The sequence below is a fragment of the Eupeodes corollae genome, chromosome 2, assembly GCF_945859685.1.
Source record: "Eupeodes corollae chromosome 2, idEupCoro1.1, whole genome shotgun sequence".
Taxonomy (NCBI): domain Eukaryota; kingdom Metazoa; phylum Arthropoda; class Insecta; order Diptera; family Syrphidae; genus Eupeodes; species Eupeodes corollae.
The window spans coordinates 134,077,725-134,099,076 of record NC_079148.1 but is presented as its reverse complement, the minus strand read 5'-3'; the positions used below and the strand labels follow the sequence as shown (position 1 = coordinate 134,099,076).

Sequence of the window (21,352 nt, the reverse complement as noted above, 5' to 3'; positions counted from 1 at the left end):
TTAGATGGCACGCAGTTTGGTAGAGATATTTTTGTATTCTATTCTTGTCCACTGTGAATGCACCAGACAGAATGTTTTATGTTAAAAAAAAATAAAACAAAAAATATTTCTTCTGTTTTTCTGTGCTTCTGTCATTCTTTAGGTAATTGGTGAATATATTAAATGGTTTTGGGAATGTTTTGAGGCGAATTTAATTAATAATTATTGCTTGGCATGGAGAGAAAAATATCTAGTATTTTATTAACTGGAGCTCCAGGTAAATCAAATTATCTGTATTTCTCTTTACTGAGAAACAAAAACCGTTTACTTTCCGGCTGTCAAGTGAAGTGTGAATATATACAGTCTAGGTTAAAATATGTAACCCAATATTAATTTTTTTTTTACAAATTTCAATAGGAGTTGGAAAAACAACGATTATAAAAAAGCTCATTAAAATCTTAAAAGAGAAACAAATCAAGTGTATAGGATTTTACACTGAAGAAATGCGATCAGAAAATGAAACTAGAATGGGATTTGATGTCATTGATATCGATGGAAAACGTGGTATTTTAGCAAGGTATATTTTATATATTGCTTTATGATGATTTTTTTTTTAATTTCTCTCACACTATGATTTAAAGCATACTATTCCGTTGAGTTAATGTGTTTATAGGGTAATGGTATATAAGGTTGACAACTTCCAGTAAGTAACCACTTATACTTTAAATTAATGATCTTTTTTGTTGAAAAGTTTAAACAGTTCCATAAAAGCTCGTACAAAATTTAAAAAGATCGATTAATAAATAAATACAGAAATAGAGACCATGGTTTTCGGGCATTCGGTTATTTCCCGGTCGAAATCGAGTGCTCTAAAGTAGATTTATTTACATAATGAGTATGGATATTTTGAAAACCTTCAATATGATTTTGTTTATTGTACAGCAAAGAAATCATGAAAGAACTGAGTAGACACATATGAACCTGTGCAAAACATGCAAGTTTTTTTACAGTACCTTATTCCTAATTTGTCCTTTAGTCAATCACATTCTTTTGACATTGATTTTTAAGCTGCATACAATTAAATGGTTTAAATAAATAAGTATGATAAACATACAGAAAACTAATTATGGAAGCTTTTAAGATGGGATAAGGCAAAGGGAAATAATAGTAAAGTGGTTAAAAATCCATGAATCGACCGTTTCTAGGGTTATTTTAAGGCATCGAAATAATTTGCCCATAGAAACAACACACGTTCTCGTAAAACGGACCTTCACATGAACCAAAGAATATCAAATCTGATTAGGCGGGAACCATTTATCTCGTCGGCATCCATTGTAAAGGATATCAATTTAAGGCTTGTGCGAAACTCTAGAAAATCAAAGCGTGATGTCAGTGAAGGGTTTTTGACCATTGCGACGGAAGTGAAGAAGATGGGTTTAGTGATCAATGAGGGCAAGACCAAGTATATGCTATTATCAAAAAAGGACATTGAACAACGACGTCTTGGACAAAACGTCACCATGGACAGCTATAATTTTGAGGTAGTTAAGGACTTTGTCTACCTAGGCACCGCTATTAACACAGACAACGGCACCAGCGCTGAAATAAAACGAAGAATAACTTTTGCAAATCGCAGCCCTTTTGGACTTAGAAGGCAATTGAGAAGTAAAGTCCTCTCTCGAGCATCTAAAATCACCATCCATAAGACACTCATCATCACGGTTCTCATTTATGGCGCTGAGGCCTGGACCCTGTCAAATAAAGATAAGAGCGACTCAGGATGCTTCGAGAGAAAAATTCTTCGGGTAATGGAGAATGGAGGAGAAGATATAACGACGAACTGTACGGGTTGTACAGCGACATTGACCTAGTTAGCAAAATAAAAGTACAACGGCTTAGATGGCTATGTCATGTAGAGCGAATAGACATCAACGCTCCAGCCCGGAAGGTTTTAGAGTCCAATCCCGAGGGATGGCGCAGTAAAGGAAGATCGCGACTCAGGTGGCGCACTCAGATGGGTGAAGACCTCAACCAACTTGTTGCGAAACTAGGGACAGCTAGCTAGGGACCGAGCTGGCCCGCAAATATTCAAACTGGCCTTTGCAGCGATAGAAGACAGTTAAGCGATGAGAGCAAGTTTAATGTGCTTTCTTTGGACGGTTTAGCGTTTGTACGGCGAGAACCTAGGACCCAATATAAGCCAAATCATGATCGGGCTTCTTTAAAAACTGGTGTGGGGTTATTTTTCAGGTCAGGGATGTGGTCCCCTTGATCAAGTAAGTGGTACAAAAATATATTGGAAACAGTAATGCTTCCATATGCCGAGAAAGATATACCGTTAGTGTGGAGATTCCAACACGACAACGATCCAAAACACATCTCGAAGTGTGTTAAAGAATGTTTGGAGTTAAAATATGTTGAAATGCTAGATTGGAAACTTCATCCCCTGACCTGATCAGCACCGAAAATTTGTGGGGAATTTTAAAACGCCTAATAAAGGGGCCAGCGGTTCTCGTCAACAAAAGCCATTTTCGAAGCACTACAAACCAAATGCCAATTAATTCCCATGAAGATAATAAACGCCCTTATAACCTCGATGCCAAAAAGAAGTGAATCTGAATACAAAATAAGGGTTATTGGACCAAATATTAAGAAATTTTGATTTTTTAATATTAAGTCCAATAAACTTGTAAATGTTCTTTACAGCCTTTTAAAATTGTTGTACAAATTATTTAAAACAAAAAATATTTAATGAATTCATTTTTTGAAAATATATTTATTTAAATTTTTCTAACAAATGAATTTTCCAAATCATAGAAAAAAAAATCATTGGTCGCATTCACAAAGCTAGTGGCTACGTAATCAAGGGATTAAATTCCCTGAGCTGAACACCATCGAAAAGTTTTGGGGAATTTTAAAACGCCGGGTCAGGGGCCAGCGGTTCTCGTCGATAAAAGCCATTTTCGAAGCACTACAGACCGAATGGCAATTAATTCCCATGGAAATAATAAACGCCCTTATAACTTATAACCTCGATGCCAAAAATATGCGAATTTTGATTTTTTAATATTTGGGCCAATAAACTTGCACAGCCTTTAACAATAGTTGTACAAATTATTTTAAAAAAATATTAAATGAATTAATTTTTTGAAAATATATTTATCTAAATTTTTCTAATAAATGAATTTTCCAAATAATACAAAAATGAATAAAGACATAAATCCAGGTCCGGATGAAATACAACCGAAGATCCTTAAAAAATGTGCATTAGCAATTATTGAACCTCTTTTTCTTATTTTCAAAAGCTCTCTATTTAATTACGAGTTCCTATCAGTGTGGAAAAAATCATTTTTAACTCCAATTCAAAAAAATCTGGATCAAAGCATCAAATAAACAATCATCGTCTAATTTGTAAGTTATATTGTGTACCAAAACTGTTCGAAAAATTGATATACACTAAGTTAGCTTTCCTCGTGAAAAATCAGATTTCACCATTTTAACACGGTTTCGTATCGGAAAGACCACCAATCCGTCTCTTTTCTCCAATTTTATTTTAAATAAACTTGAAAAAGGTCTCCAAATTGATGTAATTTACACAGATTTTGCGAAAGCTTTTGATAGAGTTAATCACTCAATTTTGTTGAGTAAATTAATTTCTTTTGGTTTCATTCAAATATTTTCAAATGGTTGGACTTAAGAATCATATTCAATTTGATAGAATTGGAAATATGGATTCAAGTCCAATTTTGGTAACCTCAGGTGTTCCCCAAGGTAGCCATATTGGGCCACTTCTTTTCCTAATTTTTATCAATGACTTACCTGATATTTTCGAAAATTCTGTTCAACTTCTATTTGGTGATGACTTAAAGTTTTGTAGATGTATTAAGTCCATTACGGATTGTTATCTGTTGCAAAATGATCTTGGTAAATTATCTGAATGGTGGTCTGTAAACGAATTATATTTAAATACCTCTAAGTGCAAATGTTTTTCTTTTTGTCGTAACTTTTCCCAAATTATCTTTGAATATAAGATTAATAGCCATGTTCTTGAAAGTTTGTGAAAAGAATGATCTGGGCGTAATTTTCGACTCTAAATTAAACTTTGTCCAGCATATAGAATTCAGTGTTTCCAAAGCAAATTCAATGCTAGGCTTTATTAAACGCAATAAAGTGTAAAGATTTCAAAGACACTTTTGTTCTAAAATCGCTCTATTCATATTATGTCAGATCGATATTAGAATTCTGCTGTGTTATTTGGAATCCATTCTATAACATTCATTCAAACAGAATTGAAATGATTCAAATAAAAATTTACTAGCTTCGCAATTCGGAAATCATCATCATTAACATCAGATAATACATTCGACACTTTTGTTCACTGAGTTCGTTTTGTTAGATAACTTCTAAAACATTCGAGTTCTACTACTTCTATGCCATATTTGCTTAGCTTCTGTAATAATATATCACGAACGATGGTCTCAAATGCTCTTTGTAGATCCAAAAACACTGCAACTATAACTTTTTTTTCGTGAACTTCCGTTTTCCATTGTGTAACGACCAAATTTAAAAATGATTCACAGCTGTGTTGTTGTCGGAAACCTGATTGGTAGTCCCTTAAAAAGCAGTTATTTTCCATATAATTTTGAAGTTACTTATGTACAACCTTTTCCAGAATTTTGCTCTCCGACATAAGCATATTTACGGAGTGGAACTCGGCTAGGTTTACCGTCTTCCTAACTTTTTCAATTGGGACTACCGTAGATTCCTTCCAGTGATCAGGAAAATGCCCGTATTCAATGAATTATGAATAAAGCTTAAAAAACAAGGTCCTATAATGTCAAAAACACACAATAACATTTTAGTTAACACACCGTTGAAGTCTTTTTACAGTTCATGTTTTTCATTGTAGATTTCAATACACTGATGTTTATTAATGCAAATTTAAAAAAATGTACACACCTACTGCTCAACTGTTATTTTATCATTCAGCTCCTCGACACTTTTCACAAAAAACCTATTTAATTTATCAGCTATCTCCTTCTTATTTGTTATAGTTCTGTTCTATTTAACTTTTGTCTCCTAGAGATTTTATCGTTCTCCACATTGTTTTTTGGTCTGTAGATTGTTCAATTTTGTTGGTGATGTAATTATTTTTTGCCAACTGTAGATCTTTGACGTACCTATTTCTACATAACCTATACTTATTCCAGTCAGAATTGCTTTTTGTCCAAACCGCTTTTTGATGTAGTAGAATTTTTGTTAATTTCAAAATAAATAAGAACTGATTAAACCACCCAATATTACTACCACTTGTTCCACTAATTGTTCTGGAGATTATCATCTTACTCATAGTTTCGTTTAACTTTACACTGAATGCCTTTGATGAATTTACACTATTGACATCTATATTTGTTATTTCATGATTTATCAGTCCACGTCGAAAAACTTCCTCATTAAATGATAATGTTTTAATAATTTGTTTAGTGCATCTTTTATTAACAGTATTCGTTTCAATATTTATTTCTAACGTTTCGTGATCACTGATTTTGAATTCCTTCATTACTTTGGCTTTTATATTTGTATATGATATCTATATTAAAATCACCCATTATGATAACATCCGCAAAAGTACAACAAAGATTTTCAATTCGATCTCTAAAAAAGTCACAAAAAACTTGCCCTGGTGAAATTAATCTGTGTTGCGCTCTATAAACAGCCACTAAAATTATACTAATATTATTTTTACACACTTTTATTACTAACCACCAAATCATTTTACCCATTTCTATTTTTGCAATTTCTTCATCACGCTATTCTGGTTTAATAAATAAAAGGTAAATTTTTTCTAAAACCCCCAATATTTAAGTTCTAAATGATGTAAATAAATAAATTTAAAAACATTTGTTACCGGCTCAAAATTTAAATCATTCTTTCCACAGAGAACACCCAACTGACAACATCAAACGTCCACATGTCGGAAAATATTCAGTTTACACAAAAGACTTTGAGGACATAGCCCTTGCCGCTCTTAAAGTTGAATCCAAAACAATTTTAATTGTTGACGAAATTGGAAAAATGGAATTATTGAGTACAAAATTCAAACAACGAATCCAAGAAGTTTTCGGAAAGACTCCTATTCTAGCAACAATCCCAAATCGGCAAACAATCGATATAATTGAAAGAATGAAAAACGACAAAAAATCAATGGTACTGGAAATAACAAAAAAAAATCGCAATGAAATTGTTGATGAAATATTTCAAAGAGTAAATCAAATGATTATTATGTAAAAACAATAAAACTTCCACATAAATATAAAGTATTTTTTATTTAATATAATAATTATATCGCATTAATTTATATTATATTTTACATTGTGTATAAAAACTAATCTAATAATATAAACTTAACAAATTCGATAGGCGAACTCACGCTAATGACTTATCTAATTTGGCTTCTCTTACAGATCGCTTGCGGACTCGTTTTGGGGATTTTTCAAAGTCCATTTCATTGAATGTTTGCTCTGTTGCCTGCCAAAGCATATCTTGTCGTTGGACGTGATCTGAGTAGCGATTTATAAATGTTTTATCTGGCGGTAAGAGAAGTTGCCATTTCTTCTCGGTGTTTAATTTAGCTACGGATTGCAAAGTCTCTAATGCTTCTTCCGGTGGTAGTTGAGTTGCTTGGATCACTTGGCGACGATCGAGGAATTCTTGTTTGGAGAATTTGTAGAGCTAGTAGAAAAAGAAAAATTATAAATTTTTATTTTATAACAAATAATTTTGTAGAGTCCTAAATGGTTACAAATATTTTTCAAACTTACAATATAGTCTCTAGCACGAATCATCAAATCCGAACACACTCCATTGGCATTTGATAAATTGTCTGGAGGATATATGACTTCTGATTTGGCAACCCAATTACCCTTGATGAGCACCCCGACCAATGCCAAAGTCCGCAGCACAAGCAATGGCGTACATTTTTCCGCAGAGTTCACTCCATTCAAGTTTCTCTCGGAACTGAGACACTCATCGCTTTCTGTCAGAATCGACATGATATCATCGAAAGTGAGCATGCGAGCTGCAAAAACACAGAATTCCAGAATTCAGAAAATTCTAAAAACTAGAAACAATAAAATAACTCACCATCTTTGAGAATTACTTTTAACTGATCAGTCAATGGCATTGTCTTTAATTTGTTTTTTCCAATCACCTTCGATGGAAGCACCGTATCAATACTCATCTCTTGATAATTCTGTATCAAAAGCTTGCCGGCGTATTTCGTGGCCTTCAATTCCATAGAATGACTCGTTTGTTGTTGGGTGGCAAACAACTTTTGCCGTTCCAATTCAGCCGTGGGTGATGTTCGTGGATGCCAGAGGGTTTCGCACCAGGGTTCTTCGGTGCAGCGCTTCACGAAGCTGTCGTAACTCTTGTCTTTGATTTTCTTGCTTCGATTCGCCCCAGTCTTCGAGAACTTTACTGTGACCTGCTGCAGTTCCTCATCGTCGTCCTCTTCATTGATGGATTTTTCTTCAGCCTTAGCACGTTTATCCTCTTTGTCGAAGTATTGGAAACTTGGACGAAGCTGTAGAATGCTCGTCAACGGCGACAGATGGACTTCTTTATCCTGCAGAATGCCTACAATGTACTTTGCGGCATTGTCAATGGATTTTGTGCTGGTGTATGACTGTTTAGATTTCAATACACTGATGTTTATTAATGCAAATTTAAAAAAATGTACACACCTACTGCTCAACTGTTATTTTATCATTCAGCTCCTCGACACTTTTCACAAAAAACCTATTTAATTTATCAGCTATCTCCTTCTTATTTGTTATAGTTCTGTTTCCACATTCAATTTGCTCTATTTAACTTTTATCTCCTAGAGATTTTATCGTTCTCCACATTGTTTTTTGGTCTGTAGATTGTTCAATTTTGTTGGTGATGTAATTATTTTTTTGCCAACTGTAGATCTTTGACGTACCTATTTCTACATAGCCTAAACCTATTCCAGTCAGAATTGCTTTTTGTCCAAATTGCTCTTTGATGTAGTTAAATTTTTGTTAATTTCAAATTAACTCCTCCAGTATGAGAGGATATATTGTCACATCTTAACACTTTAAAGTTTTTAGTTTTACTTTAGAGTCCTTAATGTTCGATGTAAATGAGTTTCAGTGGAACAAATAAAATCGAAATCATTTTTTGAAACTATGACTTCTAAGTGCGCTAATTTTTTTTTAAACCCCCAATATTTAAGTTCTAAATGATGTAAATAAATAAATAAATTAAAAAACATTTGTTATCGGCTCAAAATTTAAATCATTCTTTCCACAGAGAACACCCAACTGACAACATCAAACGTCCACATGTCGGAAAATATTCAGTTTACACAAAAGACTTTGAGGACATAGCCCTTGCCGCTCTTAAAGTTGAATCCAAAACAATTTTAATTGTTGACGAAATTGGAAAAATGGAATTATTGAGTACAAAATTCAAACAACGAATCCAAGAAGTTTTCGGAAAGACTCCTATTCTAGCAACAATCCCAAATCGGCAAACAATCGATATAATTGAAAGAATGAAAAACGACAAAAAATCAATGGTACTGGAAATAACAAAAAAAAATCGCAATGAAATTGTTGATGAAATATTTCAAAGAGTAAATCAAATGATTATTATGTAAAAACAATAAAACTTCCACATAAATATAAAGTATTTTTTATTTAATATAATAATTATATCGCATTAATTTATATTATATTTTACATTGTGTATAAAAACTAATCTAATAATATAAACTTAACAAATTCGATAGGCGAACTCACGCTAATGACTTATCTAATTTGGCTTCCCTTACAGATCGCTTGCGGACTCGTTTTGGTGATTTTTCAAAGTCCATTTCATTGAATGTTTGCTCTGTTGCCTGCCAAAGCATATCTTGTCGTTGGACATGATCTGAGTAGCGATTTATAAATGTTTTATCAGGCGGTAAGAGAAGTTGCCATTTCTTCTCGGTGTTTAATTTAGCTACGGATTGCAAAGTCTCTAATGCTTCTTCCGGTGGTAGTTGAGTTGCTTGGATCACTTGGCGACGATCGAGGAATTCTTGTTTGGAGAATTTGTAGAGCTAGTAGAAAAAGAAAAATGATAAATCCTTATTTTATAACAAAAAATTATGTACGATTTATGAGCCCCAAATGGTTACAAATATTTTTTAAACTTACAATATAGTCTCTAGCACGAATCATCAAATCCGAACACACTCCATTGGCATTGGATAAATTGTCTGGAGGATATATGACTTCTGATTTGGCAACCCAATTACCCTTGATGAGCACCCCGACCAATGCCAAAGTCCGCAGCACAAGCAATGGCGTACATTTTTCCGCAGAGTTCACTCCATTCAAGTTTCTCTCTGAACTGAGACACTCATCGCTTTCTGTCAGAATCGACATGATATCATCGAAAGTGAGCATGCGAGCTGCAAAAACCACAGAATTCCAGAATTCAGAAAATTCTCAAAACTAGAAACAATAAAATAACTCACCATCTTTGAGAATTACTTTTAACTGATCAGTCAATGGCATTGTCTTTAATTTGTTTTTTCCAATCACCTTCGATGGAAGCACCGTATCAATACTCATCTCTTGACAATTCTGTATCAAGAGCTTGCCGGCGTATTTCGTGGCCTTCAATTCCATCGAATGACTCGTTTGTTGTTGGGTGGCAAACAACTTTTGCCGTTCCAATTCAGCCGTGGGTGATGTTCGTGGATGCCAGAGGGTTTCGCACCAGGGTTCTTCGGTACAGCGCTTCACGAAGCTGTCGTAACTCTTGTCTTTGATTTTCTTGCTTCGATTCGCCCCAGTCTTCGAGAACTTCACTGTGACCTGCTGCAGTTCCTCATCGTCGTCCTCCTCATTGATGGACTTTTCTTCAGCCTTAGCACGTTTATCCTCTTTGTCGAAGTATTGGAAACTTGGGCGAAGCTGCAGAATGCTAGTCAAAGGCGACAGATGGACTTCTTTATCCTGCAGAATGCCTACAATGTACTTTGCGGCATTGTCAATGGATTTTGTGCTGGTGTATGACTGTTTATCCATGATGCCATGCTTGAATGATGGACGTTCACCTTTGACTTGAGTCTTGCCATCGGCCATAATGGCAAATTGTTCTCCTTTGAAACGATCATAGTATTTGGATTCTATATTCATGGCGAAGTCCACCTTGACATCGTTGCTGAAGGGTTTGACACAGCAATTTACTACATTGGCTGCATCAAAGTTGGTTATATGAGTTTTGGTCGGGTATTGGAAGAGATACAAGTTGTCCTGTAAGTTCTTCGATAGAAATACCGGAATCTGTACAGAAAAAGAGTTCAAGTGGTGGATTTTGAGAATGAGTACTGTGGGGGATGGTTTTTTACTTACCTCTTCTACAACGTAATCTTCATCTTCGTCCATATTGTATTGGAGTGCAAGGAACTTAGTTAATTTAAAACTTTACTTAGTCACAGGCTCGCAGGAAAAATGATTTAAACAAGAAATGCTTTCGTCGCTTTGAAAACTATTTGATTAACAAGAGAAATGTCAGAAGCATGTGTTTTGAACTGACGTTTGATTTTTGGTTCACGATAAGAGTTATTTAGTTTAATTCACAATGAATGATTTGTATTTATTTAATATTTTCTTAATAACTTGATAGTTAAAAACAAAACTGCACTTTTTAAAAAATGTTTAAATTACTGATTGTGTTCAACTTTTATTTAGCCAATCAAACGAATAAAGGCTCAACTTTAAATTACAGCAGCACGAATTTCGGTTCCCGGTTTTTTATTTGATAGATATAAGCAAACAAATAATAATTATACCAATTTTAGATCGAGCAAACGTTTAGTTCTATTTTAAATTAATTTTCAAAGTTCACTTTTTCATATAAAAAGCAAAAACGTTGATTTTGACGTTTCTTCCATGTTTTTTGTTCAGTATTGCCATACTTGATTTTTTGTTAGGGATTTAATTTTAGTGTACAAATGCAAAAAGTTCTTTGCTTATACCCAAAATCGCACCCACCACAAATCCTATACTTAGCCAAGCAGGGGGGGTTGCATAGCTCGCTGTTAGTATGCCGTACTATCAAAAAAAAACTTGTTCGAGAAAATATTTTTTTAATGACTAAACGGGTTGTCTTCGCTTTAATATTTAAAACATATTCTATTGAGACCCCTATCCAACTGTAAAAAATCTGATGAAAATTCGTGCTGCGGTAATGAAAAGTCACGCCCGAATAAATTATTTTATCATGATTTTAAGAGACATACAATTTTGATATTTTTTCCTTTTTTTGTATATCCGTTTTTTTTAGAAATTGTATTGAAAGCTTTTTATTTTTTGAAAAAAGTAAAGTTATGACGAGAAAGTTAAGGAAATATTTTATATTTCAATTTTACTGCTTTTTTTCACCTACATTTTTTAAATCTATTCAAATTTTAATTCGCCACATGTGAAATATTGATACAAACAAATTAGGTGGCGCAACAGTCCGTAGAGAACCAGCGCCTTGTGGCTTACAACTCTCAACCATTCCTGCGTGCGATTAATTGCAGGGATGTTGGAGACCTACAGTTTATATGCCCAATCCGAACGACTAATTTGAGAAAGCACTTTTTCATGAAAAGAGTTACTCTTGGAGAATTTGTCAATTTCTCGCAAGAGGCAGTACTTGTAAATAAAACTTAAGGTGGCACAGACAGGGATCGAACTCAAAACCTCTCGCATGACAGTCCATTTTCACATTTTAATCATCATGTCACGGGTATTCTCGAAAAATTAATACAGATGCTTAAAATAGGAAACATATATTCAAACAATAGATTATAAATAGTACAATATTCTTTCTTATCCATTTGCTTCCACCTTAAACACTACTTATACAATGTTGATATCTATAGTGAACTAGTCTTTTTCCTCAACCAACCCTGCCTCAAAAAAATAAAAACATCAAAAAAAAAAGTAAGTGTTAACAATTTGTAAACAAACAACATTCCATAATTATTTTATAATAATACAAAACAAAATTAGTAATATGGAAAAAGAATCCCGTCGTCCATGGAAAAAGAACTTATATGAAAATGTCGACTACGAAGACAACTACACCGACCCATCATTCCTGCAGGATCTCCAAACAAACATAAACGTGAGATTCTACTCCCTGTCGGAAGCCATCCAGGGTGCCACAAAACTTACCAACCAAATGTCCTGCATCACCGGATTCCTCATCATATTCTACCTTCTGTTCTATGAAAAAGCATCACCCACAGACTTACTACTATCAAGTGGTGTTGCAACCTGCGTGGGATATGTCCTTTGTCATGGACGTCAATTAAAATTCACTGACTTAATTGAGGATTCCAAAACTCTAGTCGCTGTGCTTATCTTCGGTTATATTTTCTCACCCCTCTTGCACAAACTAACCGATGCCATCAGTACGGATACCATTTGTACAATGACTATTTTCGTCTTCATTCTCAATCTGGTCTTTCATGACTATGGTCTCGACGTTGCAATGGTATCGAAAACAGTATCATTGAATGCTGTGATTTTTGGATCGATATGCCTAGCTTCACGATTGTCATCGTCTTACAGTGCATTTGTGCTTCTTGTTCAATCAGCTATATTTTTTGTTTTGTATCCTATTTTTACGGCCAGATACTGGAAGCCTTGGTATATGCTGCCGATTTTTGTTCTATGTTGTTCCTTTTTGTATGGGATCTCTACCGAGGGATTCTATATTTATATTGTTATTATTGTTTTTATAAATTTTATTTGTCCGTTGATATTTGTGCATCAACAGAAACATAAACATAACATTCATGGACCATGGGACGAGGCGATTGTCGAAGAGACTGGCAGTATTGACAAGGAATTGTAGTTTTTTTTAATTATAAGTACTTTTTAAGTAGGATTATTTAAAAATAAATAAAACTGTATTCGACTACGTGTTTCTTTTTATTCTGAGGAGCAACAACTTAGCACTTACAAAATGTGGAGGACTTTTTTTGTAGGAAATAACCTTTCATATAAAATTGTTTCATCCATATTTTCTGTGGGGTTTGTATTTTTTGAGATAATGGCAGAAAAATGAGAATCGCAATATCGCATGTTCGGTGGTATGTACTACCCCGTTGATGAGAGTGAAGGATAAATCAAAATGAACCCTTTTGTAGAGCGTTCAATTCTGAAAAAACCCTTCTATTAAACGCCGCGGAGCTATAGAAACTTATAGAAAAAAGCTGAAATTTAAAGTGATTCATACAATCAGGGAATTGTTGTTTTTAATATTGCTAACAAATTTTCCAACAAGCGATCGACACAAATTTATTTTACCACGCAAATTGTATTCAATTAAACAATTAAATCGCCAATAAAAAAATGTGTATTACATGTCTTAAAACGTCCTTATACTATTTTGTTAAAAACTTGGGAAAGAAGTTATTTAATTAAACTTTACACTTCGACATCTATTCGTACATTGATTTTCTTTAAAGTTTTCAACTTTGAATTCTAGATTATAAACACATCTTACTTTTATGTTCAATTGGTTTATCTCCTTTATCTTGTGTACATTTGAATTACCAAGTCGGAACTCATCACCCTTACGTTCTTTTGATTTTATACACATTGACTTCCATAGAATTAACTATGGGAAAATGAAGCCTTAAGTCGAATGAGCATTTTATATAATTTAAACTGTTCATCGATAGATTTAAATTTAAATAAGGTGTGATTAAAATCTGTTTAAAACAAGTGCTCCCCTATCGTAAACGTCTTTATTTTATCTTTTGTTGTTCTGCATTAATTCATGTTAATTGTTTTGTATTTTGTGCGTGTGTTAGGCTTTAATTGTATTATTATCCTACTAACCACTAACACATGCACTTAAGATGAGCCTCTGATCGTAGTTTGTAACTTGCTATGAGCAATCTGAAATACTGAAGTGTAAATAATTTCAGTTTGGAAGGGACAATTCCTGTTTGGATATTGACAAGCATAGATTAGTTATCGGACAAACCTTTATCTTTTAATGCAACTGGATATTTCAGTTAAATGTATTCTGTTGAAATAACGGTAAATAGTGAGACAAGAGACATTCACTTCTATCACAGAGTCACTCGTAGCGAGTCCCCGAAAATTTTGTTACACTACGAATACGAATACATTTACATCATAAGCCCCGAACGGAATCAAAAAATCATTGCCACACAGAAATACTCAGCCCTATCATGAATTCGTAGTGGAAAATCTCATACAATTTTGCACAAATTTCGTAAAAATTTCATGAATTCCAGGCTGACTAATTCGGAGTTTCAAAATCGGCCGATTTGCGTCTAAACAAGAGAAATAAATAAAAGCTCTTTCTTCATCTTTCGATTTAGTTCTGTATGTTTTTGTCTTTAAAAATGGATAATATTGCTTGCAATCTTTGCAATAAATGAAGAAAATATACACGAAGATGACAAACACTAAAAATGCAGCCCAAGATTTTAAGGGATGCTTTTAGCTTAGATCTTGATGACAAAGTGTTGGTAAAATATGTTAAGCATTCCAATGCTTACAAAGAAAATTAATTTGCAGATTTAAAAAAAAAACTTTCGAGTGAATAAGGCAGCGTTTATATACTCTTTCGGGTTTGGCAGTTCTGTTGTTATTCATTGCGGACGAAGGATACCAATACGTCGTTGGCAAAGGTTTTGAGATCGAAATGGCCCGTTTCAACATTTTCCACAAATCTTAAAATTGTGCTAAATATTTTGGAAAGAAAATTGTGCCCGACTTGGATTAAATTGGAAATGACGGATGTTGAGAAATGTCAAGCACAGAATACAGATTGACTTCTACTCCAGAGCAAGCATACCTTCCAATCCAACCACACCTAAGAATTGAATTAAATTATAAAAAAGTTTGGTTTAGAAGGTGGGCCTAGGCTATTTAACTCTTTTTTTACTGCTTACCGAAAGGAATTCACTTCCTCCTTAGGGATTTTCGAAAATCCTTGGGCAATTTCAGGTTTTTCTTGAAGCATTTCATAAAGAATTTGGAACTGAATTTTATTAGTGATAACTTTATATGCCCTTTCAAAATAAAAAGTATAGGTAAATACTTTCACATTAAAACAATAGTAAAACTTACATGATTTTTTCAAACATTTTATTTGTATTTAATTTATCTTCGCACGCTTAATATTTTGTTTTCGTTATCAATTGAACTCCGATCAAAATAACTGTTCCTAGAACAAACTGCCAAACTCCTTATTCTGCTATTCATTCGGGGCTAGTGATACCACTTTTCACGAACTCCGAATTTTTTTTAGTACGACGGGAACAATGATAGTTTTTTTCGGGGTTAGTACTACGAATCTATTACATTACGACGCGACGGGGCCCGTGATAAGGCTGATTATGACAATGTTCAAGCAATGTAAATTATTCAACGATTGTCACCAAATATTTTTAACGTTCTTGTGAATGCAGTCCAAGAGTCGTAAGTAAGCTACACTAGCATCACCACAGAGATGGTAGTTTTGCTCAAGCTTTGAGCGTAAGTAACTTTTATAGATAATAGTCAGATCAGAGGGGAGACAAATTTGTTGCAGTGCTTTGGAAAACCCAAACATTTTGCGTTCTAGGTGTTTAATTGCCTTTATGAAAGTCCTACTTATGGATAGTAGCAAAGATGGTAAATACAATAGAGGGCTTTTTAGTTATTGACGAATTGAATTGTACTCCCCATTTAAATCAAAAAAAAAATCAAAAAGTTTATTATGTCGGTCGAATATTGGCATAGGCCTCCCCCAAGGCTGCCCATGTATCTCTATTTTTGGCCTCGTTGTACCAATTTGTTGTCAAATGGGAAAATTGTCACTCCATCTTTTATTGGGTCGTCCTGCTGGTCTCTTGTTATCTGGTTTCCATTTCGTCGTCAGTTTGTCCATATTTGATCCGGAAGTCTAGATAAATGTCCTGCCCAACTCCACTTCAGTCTTCTTGTTCTATTTATGACGTCTATAATTCCAGTTCTTGTGCGGATATCATCATTTCTAATCCTATCTCGCGGTCGTATGTTTAGAATTTTCCTTTCCATTTTGGTTTGCCATATTCTAACCTGGTCAAGTGTTTTTGTAGTCAAGCTCATTGTTTGTAGCCCATAAGTTAGAATCGGCAGAATAGCAGAGTCGAAGATATTTTTCCTTGTGTCTGCACTTTGGTCCAATTGTAAGATTTCTTTCAGGCTCCAGAATTGTCTCCAGCTGTTCGTGATGCGTCTGTTTATTTCTTTATTTTCTTGGTCTTTGAATGATTTTATTTGTCCCAAATATATACATATAATCTTCTACGTACTCGATTTTTTCTCTGTCCAAAGTTATATCATCTTTAGTGTGATTTGTCATGACTTTAGTTTTTGATTTGTTTATTTGTAGTCCATAATTTCCGCACAAGCTAGTTAGTTCCGTCAACATTTTTTGAATATGTAAAGATTTTGTAGAAATAATATCGCCGGCAAATCTTAAATTGTTAAGGACCTGTCCACATATCGTTATTCAGCTTATCAAAAATTTACCCTTGAAGATCCATTTCCGAAGAGCAAATTCTGGATAAAATTGGTAAAAGTTTTCATGAATACTTTGATATATTTGAAAGCATATCAGCCGCAAAATAATAAAAAAAAAACAACTTGTACTTTTTCTTATGGAACTATTTTTTTTATTGATTTGGTTTAATTTTGTATGTGTTTATAATTATGTTTGTAACAAACAACTAAATTATTGAAAAAGGAAAAATAAACAAAAGCAAACAATAAAATAAATCTTAATTATTCTCTTTTTGTTCTAAATACATAGCTACATTGTAATTATATTATAAAATAATTATTATATAACACACTGCTAAGAACATTGTTTTTTTGTTTTCTTTCTTTATTTCTACTAAACATACACAATATAAATATAAAAAAGATGTATTTAAATTTACATTACATTCTTAAAAATAAATATTACAATTAAGATATTACGTTTTTTGTTTGTATTTTTTATTAAAGTACATTTATTTATATTTTTTTTAACTAGGTACCTATACGTTTCAGAATTAAACATTTATTAAATAATAAAGGATCTAAAAAATACTAAACGGAAATTGTAAAACGCATTTTTTTTATTTTAATATTGTTTTGTTTATTTTAAAAGGTAGACAAGTTTATTCTTTGATATAAAAAATATTGCTGATTAAAGGAGAAATAGTGAAATTAATGAGTAGAAACGAATGCTTGTTGCCGCTTTTGTATGCGTAATAATTTAAAATTCTGTAATTAAAACTGCAATTGAGAGCAAGTGATAGATTTTCTTTTCATCGACAGCAACGAGAATATAACTTCGACGAGTATTTTTAAATTATTTTCTGTTTCGACTCTTTTTTCGGAGATGCTTCGTTGTCAATTCCTCTAGAACGTTGTTGATGCAATTAGAATTGTTTCATTGTTTTTAATACAACGAATTGCGAAAACACATCCAAAAAATATCTGGGAGAAACAGACATACTTGCTGATACAATAAAATATGCGCATATCGCAAAAGAATTTGCTAGAACTTAAGTTTTCGCTTATTATTTCTTTGGGACATAGCTTGAATCTTTAACGGGCATGGCTATCTTAAAAAATTTGTAATTACGAATACAATACTCTGACACAAAGTCATAACTTTTCTAAGAGAAACATTCAATTCTCGCGTCCTAAAAACCTTAAGAACAAATAACGCATTTATGTTTTTGTTTCTAAATTATTGAAACACCAATTACATTTCTTTCATATAACATTATGATTGAAGTTTTAATAATACAGTGGAAAAAGACTATCAAAGGCTGGAACACAATGGTTTCCCTTTTCAAAAATTATAACAAAACAATATTCTTTTCTTTTTTTTGTGAACGATAATCTTCTACGTTAACTTTAACTAAACAAATTCAAAACAAACATTTTTCTTTCTTATTTTTTTTTTGTTGTAAATGGAAATAAACTCAACTAGTTTCTTACACACGCATGCACACTCATTCTGAATATAATTTCAGGATGGTCACTAAATTTTAAAACACAAATAAATCTACAATCAACATCACTTTTTGTCTTCGAGACTATGTTTGTTATATTATTTGCTTTTATTTTTTATTAAGCTCACCTAGGGGATTTTTTCATTATTATTATAAACTGTTACAAAGACTAACAACATTATAAAAAATTGTTAACGTTTTATTTTCAAATTCAACTAATATTTTTTGTTTAAAATATGTGAAATGTTTTTTTTTAATCTATTGAATTTTTCTCTTGATTTTTGTGGTCTAATGGGTTTACCTTTGTTTGTGCTTTGAAAAAACACATAAATATTCTAAAGTTTTGTTTTTGTTTTGTTTTTATGATTTTAATATGTAGTCATTCAGCCATTGGCAGTTGGAGAAATTGCCGCTTTGTTATTGCACTGGCAATGCATATTGTTCAGTCTGTTTTTGTTGTTTTCTTCATTGTGAATTTCACAGTGTCCATTGCAGTTGGTAAGTGGCTCGTCATTACGGTCCATGGATTCAGGGTGTTTGTTATTGTTGGAAGTATAATGGCTAGTACTTACTTCGACTGTTGACACTCTCAGAACCAATGGACTTCCACCACTTACAGCAGCAATAGCCTCCGGCGGGCTACTGCAATTATTATCTTTATCATCGTCCGCCTTAAGGAGTAGTCTTCGTTGAGAATTGGGTGTTCTCTTTAGTGCACTGGCGAAAATGTTTGCATTTGGTAAACGGCTTTCAGACTTTCGAAATGGTTGTGGTAATTTGACGAAATTCAATTCAAATTTACTTGTATTTGCAGCCGAAACGGATGATGACGATAATGATGATAATGATGCTAATGGTAATTGGCTTTTTCTTTCTTTTATTGCTGATGACGATAGTGAAAATAGTTTGTGGGATGATTCTGAATCTAGGTCTGTGTGATCGTTTTGTTGATTTAGTTTTTGGTGTGAATTTTGTTTGTTATGATGGAGTTTAACTGGCTTCTTGTTTTGGCTTTTATTTTGTCAAACTATGACTTTTGTTGTGTCTTCATTTTGAGCAGTGGGAGGCGCTCCTGGTGGATTGCTTATTAAATTGGCGGCTGTTGTAACAGATTCCAATAGGGAACCTATACCAATCAAACAAAAAGAAAATTTATTTTTTAAAAACTTACTTTAAAAAGCAATATATGTAAACACTTATTACCTGATTCAATATCATTTGTATTCCTTGTAGAATTTCTTTGGCGACATAAGTACGGAGAATTCGCCGGTGATGGCAGTTGTGACTAAGAAGAGCACATTTATTATATTTAAATTATTTTACAATCCTAAATGAATAATACTCACAACTTTATTGTTAGTTTGGCAGCAGGTGGCTTTGACACATCCTTCTTCTGTTGTCGGACAATCTAGTGCACAGCAATCTGATCCACTCATATTTAAACTGGATGTACCATCGGACATGTTGCATCCTTCAATTTCAACAAATTCGGGTTGAATTGTCGTCGAATGGATTCCCTCGTTATGGAAAAATTCTTTCACTTTTTCGGCAATTTTCATATATTCAGACAAATTGCGGCATCTATTTAAAAATAAAAGAAAATAAGACAACAGTTGAGATAAGTATTTTTTTTTTGTTTTGTGTTTTTTTTTGTGTCTAACAATTAAGTATTGCACTATTAACAAATTTACTATTAGATTAGATTTTGATTTTATTTAAACATACATTTTTTACAATTATTTGGTTAAACAATCAATATGATCAATGGCATTGCCGTCTGCCTCATTGACAACTAAAAGTATAGCTTTATATAAATTTAAAAAGAAAGTGCAGTTTAAGATTAAAACGCTTTATAAGTCTTCTTATTTCTCTCAATATCGCACATCGTCCAACAAAATGAAAAACATCCTCCCGCTCCTTCAAGGTGCACAGGTTGAGTAAAATTAATAAGTCCTCACGGTGAGGAATGTAGTTTAGATTAAGGAGTTCTCCTCTTAGCCGGAACATGAACGAAATTTGTTCGATGGTATATTTGTCGTGAAAGTAGTTTCTTTCCCTGAGATCGTAGTCTGGTCTACTGTAAATCATACGGTGCAGTGATCTTTTGGCTTGTTCCGTGTATTCTGTTCTTGAGGCTTAATCCAGACGAGCTATTAGCCGATATAAAGTTGGCTTCCAAGAGTTAAGGTTACTGTAGTTTAGGTCAACATCCTCCTGTTCGGCTATTTCTATCCAGTCTTTAAACCATCCACTTCGGGATTGGATTGCTTAAAGAACTACTTTCTTTGGGAGCCGATTACTTTGCATATCCAGAGCTTTGAGGATGTAATCGGCCTGCAGCTTGAGTGTTTTTATAAATAAAGGCGATAAACCCGTTTCCAGTATTATCATGTAGTTCGGCGTACTCAGTTTACGTACAGTTTTTCCACTTGTTCATATTTCCGACCTCCCCAAACTTGCGCTGCATAAAATATATGTAATTGAATCCGATACTACTTTGGGGACCCTTTATTAAATGCTGCGTTTAAAGCTGTTTTCGCCTTAACAAGTTTGTCAGTGAGATGTTTTTTCATGCTGAAGTTCTTAGTAAAGCAGACTCCTAGATATTTGTATTATTTTACCAACTGTACTCTCTCCCCATTTTAGTGCCATTTCTCACTTGCACCCGATCTACCACCGCCATTCTTAAAAACCATCACCTTGGATTTATATAAATTTACCACTAAATTCCAACTTTTACAATATTCAGCAAGCTTATTCATAATAAGCTGAAGGGACTGCGGAGTATAAGCGAGCAGAACAATGTCGTTAGCGAAAAAAAGAGCTTTAATGTTAACGCCCGCGTACTCGATTCCTGCTGGTAGTGCAGGACTATATAATCAATGAAGAGTGCAAACAAGCTTGGACTGAGTTCGTATGAAACCATTCTGATAAACATTGGCCATTCCACACTGATGCTTTGGTAGTCTTGTATACATTTTTCAATATTGTAGCGAACTTAAGCGACATTCCTATCTGGAAAAGCTTATAAAACAGGGCATTGCGATCCACAGTGTCGAAAGCAGCTTTTAAATTAACGAAAAATGTAAATAGTTTCTTATTTATCGATAGAAACGAATCAGCAATCGAGCGGAGCACAAAAATGTGATCGATGGTGGAGTATCCCGATCTGAAGCCAGCTTGAAACTTACTAAGCAGATTATTAGAATGTATCCATTCATTTAAACGACTGAGCAGAATCGATGTAAATATCTTATATGACGAGTTCAAAAACGAGAT

The 21,352-nt window shown here is 33.5% G+C and overlaps 5 protein-coding genes across 6 annotated transcripts in view; 2 read left to right on the top strand and 3 right to left on the bottom strand.

Moving 5' to 3' along the window:
- Positions 1–111: 111 nt before the first annotated feature.
- Positions 112–6,361, top strand: LOC129946387 (nucleoside-triphosphatase THEP1). The gene is made up of 3 exons (XM_056056551.1): positions 112–256; positions 397–556; positions 5,919–6,361. The coding sequence occupies exons 1-3, from the start codon at positions 214–216 to the stop codon at positions 6,265–6,267; spliced, it is 552 nt and encodes a 183-aa protein (XP_055912526.1). The 5' UTR covers positions 112–213; the 3' UTR covers positions 6,268–6,361.
- On the bottom strand, positions 6,287–8,347 carry LOC129945248 (DNA-directed RNA polymerase III subunit RPC5-like). The gene is made up of 4 exons (XM_056054908.1): positions 8,340–8,347; positions 7,123–7,685; positions 6,801–7,057; positions 6,287–6,711 (listed from the first exon to the last, which is right to left on the bottom strand). The coding sequence occupies exons 1-4, from the start codon at positions 8,345–8,347 to the stop codon at positions 6,406–6,408; spliced, it is 1,134 nt and encodes a 377-aa protein (XP_055910883.1). The 3' UTR covers positions 6,287–6,405.
- Positions 8,348–8,681: 334 nt separating this feature from the next.
- On the bottom strand, positions 8,682–10,564 carry LOC129945369 (DNA-directed RNA polymerase III subunit RPC5). Its single transcript, XM_056055060.1, has 4 exons — positions 10,410–10,564; positions 9,527–10,340; positions 9,204–9,460; positions 8,682–9,106 (listed from the first exon to the last, which is right to left on the bottom strand). The coding sequence occupies exons 1-4, from the start codon at positions 10,440–10,442 to the stop codon at positions 8,801–8,803; spliced, it is 1,410 nt and encodes a 469-aa protein (XP_055911035.1). The 5' UTR covers positions 10,443–10,564; the 3' UTR covers positions 8,682–8,800.
- Positions 10,565–11,989: 1,425 nt separating this feature from the next.
- LOC129946010 (phosphatidylinositol N-acetylglucosaminyltransferase subunit C) lies at positions 11,990–12,975 on the top strand. The gene has a single exon (XM_056056014.1). The coding sequence runs from the start codon at positions 12,064–12,066 to the stop codon at positions 12,907–12,909; it is 846 nt and encodes a 281-aa protein (XP_055911989.1). The 5' UTR covers positions 11,990–12,063; the 3' UTR covers positions 12,910–12,975.
- A 4,132-nt stretch (positions 12,976–17,107) lies between these two features.
- Positions 17,108–21,352, bottom strand: part of LOC129944411 (uncharacterized) — a 62,868-nt gene continuing 58,623 nt past the window's right edge. For both annotated transcript variants that reach the window (XM_056053818.1, XM_056053817.1), the window contains exons 9-11: positions 19,420–19,654; positions 19,277–19,358; positions 17,108–19,199 (exon numbers count right to left, since the gene is read on the bottom strand). In XM_056053818.1, the coding sequence (XP_055909793.1) occupies positions 19,096–19,199; positions 19,277–19,358; positions 19,420–19,654 (421 nt within the window). In that variant the 3' untranslated portion in view covers positions 17,108–19,095. The remainder of the gene's footprint in view (positions 19,200–19,276; positions 19,359–19,419; positions 19,655–21,352) is intronic.

What these genes read in the sequence shown, in the direction of transcription:
- LOC129946387 (XM_056056551.1), top strand. Translation starts at nt 214, where the DNA reads ATGGAGAGAAAAATATCTAGTATTTTATTAACTGGAGCTCCAG. An exon ending in TTTATTAACTGGAGCTCCAG is followed by an intron (nt 257 to 396) that starts GTAAATCAAATT and finishes AAATTTCAATAG; the next exon opens with GAGTTGGAAAAACAACGATT. An exon ending in AAACGTGGTATTTTAGCAAG is followed by an intron (nt 557 to 5,918) that starts GTATATTTTATA and finishes TTCTTTCCACAG; the next exon opens with AGAACACCCAACTGACAACA.
- LOC129945248 (XM_056054908.1), bottom strand. An exon ending in AAAAGTAATTCTCAAAGATG is followed by an intron (nt 7,058 to 7,122) that starts GTGAGTTATTTT and finishes GTGTTTTTGCAG; the next exon opens with CTCGCATGCTCACTTTCGAT. An exon ending in TTCGTGCTAGAGACTATATT is followed by an intron (nt 6,712 to 6,800) that starts GTAAGTTTGAAA and finishes TTTTTCTACTAG; the next exon opens with CTCTACAAATTCTCCAAACA.
- LOC129945369 (XM_056055060.1), bottom strand. Translation starts at nt 10,442, where the DNA reads ATGGACGAAGATGAAGATTACGTTGTAGAAGAG. An exon ending in AAGATTACGTTGTAGAAGAG is followed by an intron (nt 10,341 to 10,409) that starts GTAAGTAAAAAA and finishes TTTTCTGTACAG; the next exon opens with ATTCCGGTATTTCTATCGAA. An exon ending in AAAAGTAATTCTCAAAGATG is followed by an intron (nt 9,461 to 9,526) that starts GTGAGTTATTTT and finishes TGGTTTTTGCAG; the next exon opens with CTCGCATGCTCACTTTCGAT.
- LOC129946010 (XM_056056014.1), top strand. Translation starts at nt 12,064, where the DNA reads ATGGAAAAAGAATCCCGTCGTCCATGGAAAAAGAACTTATATGAAAAT.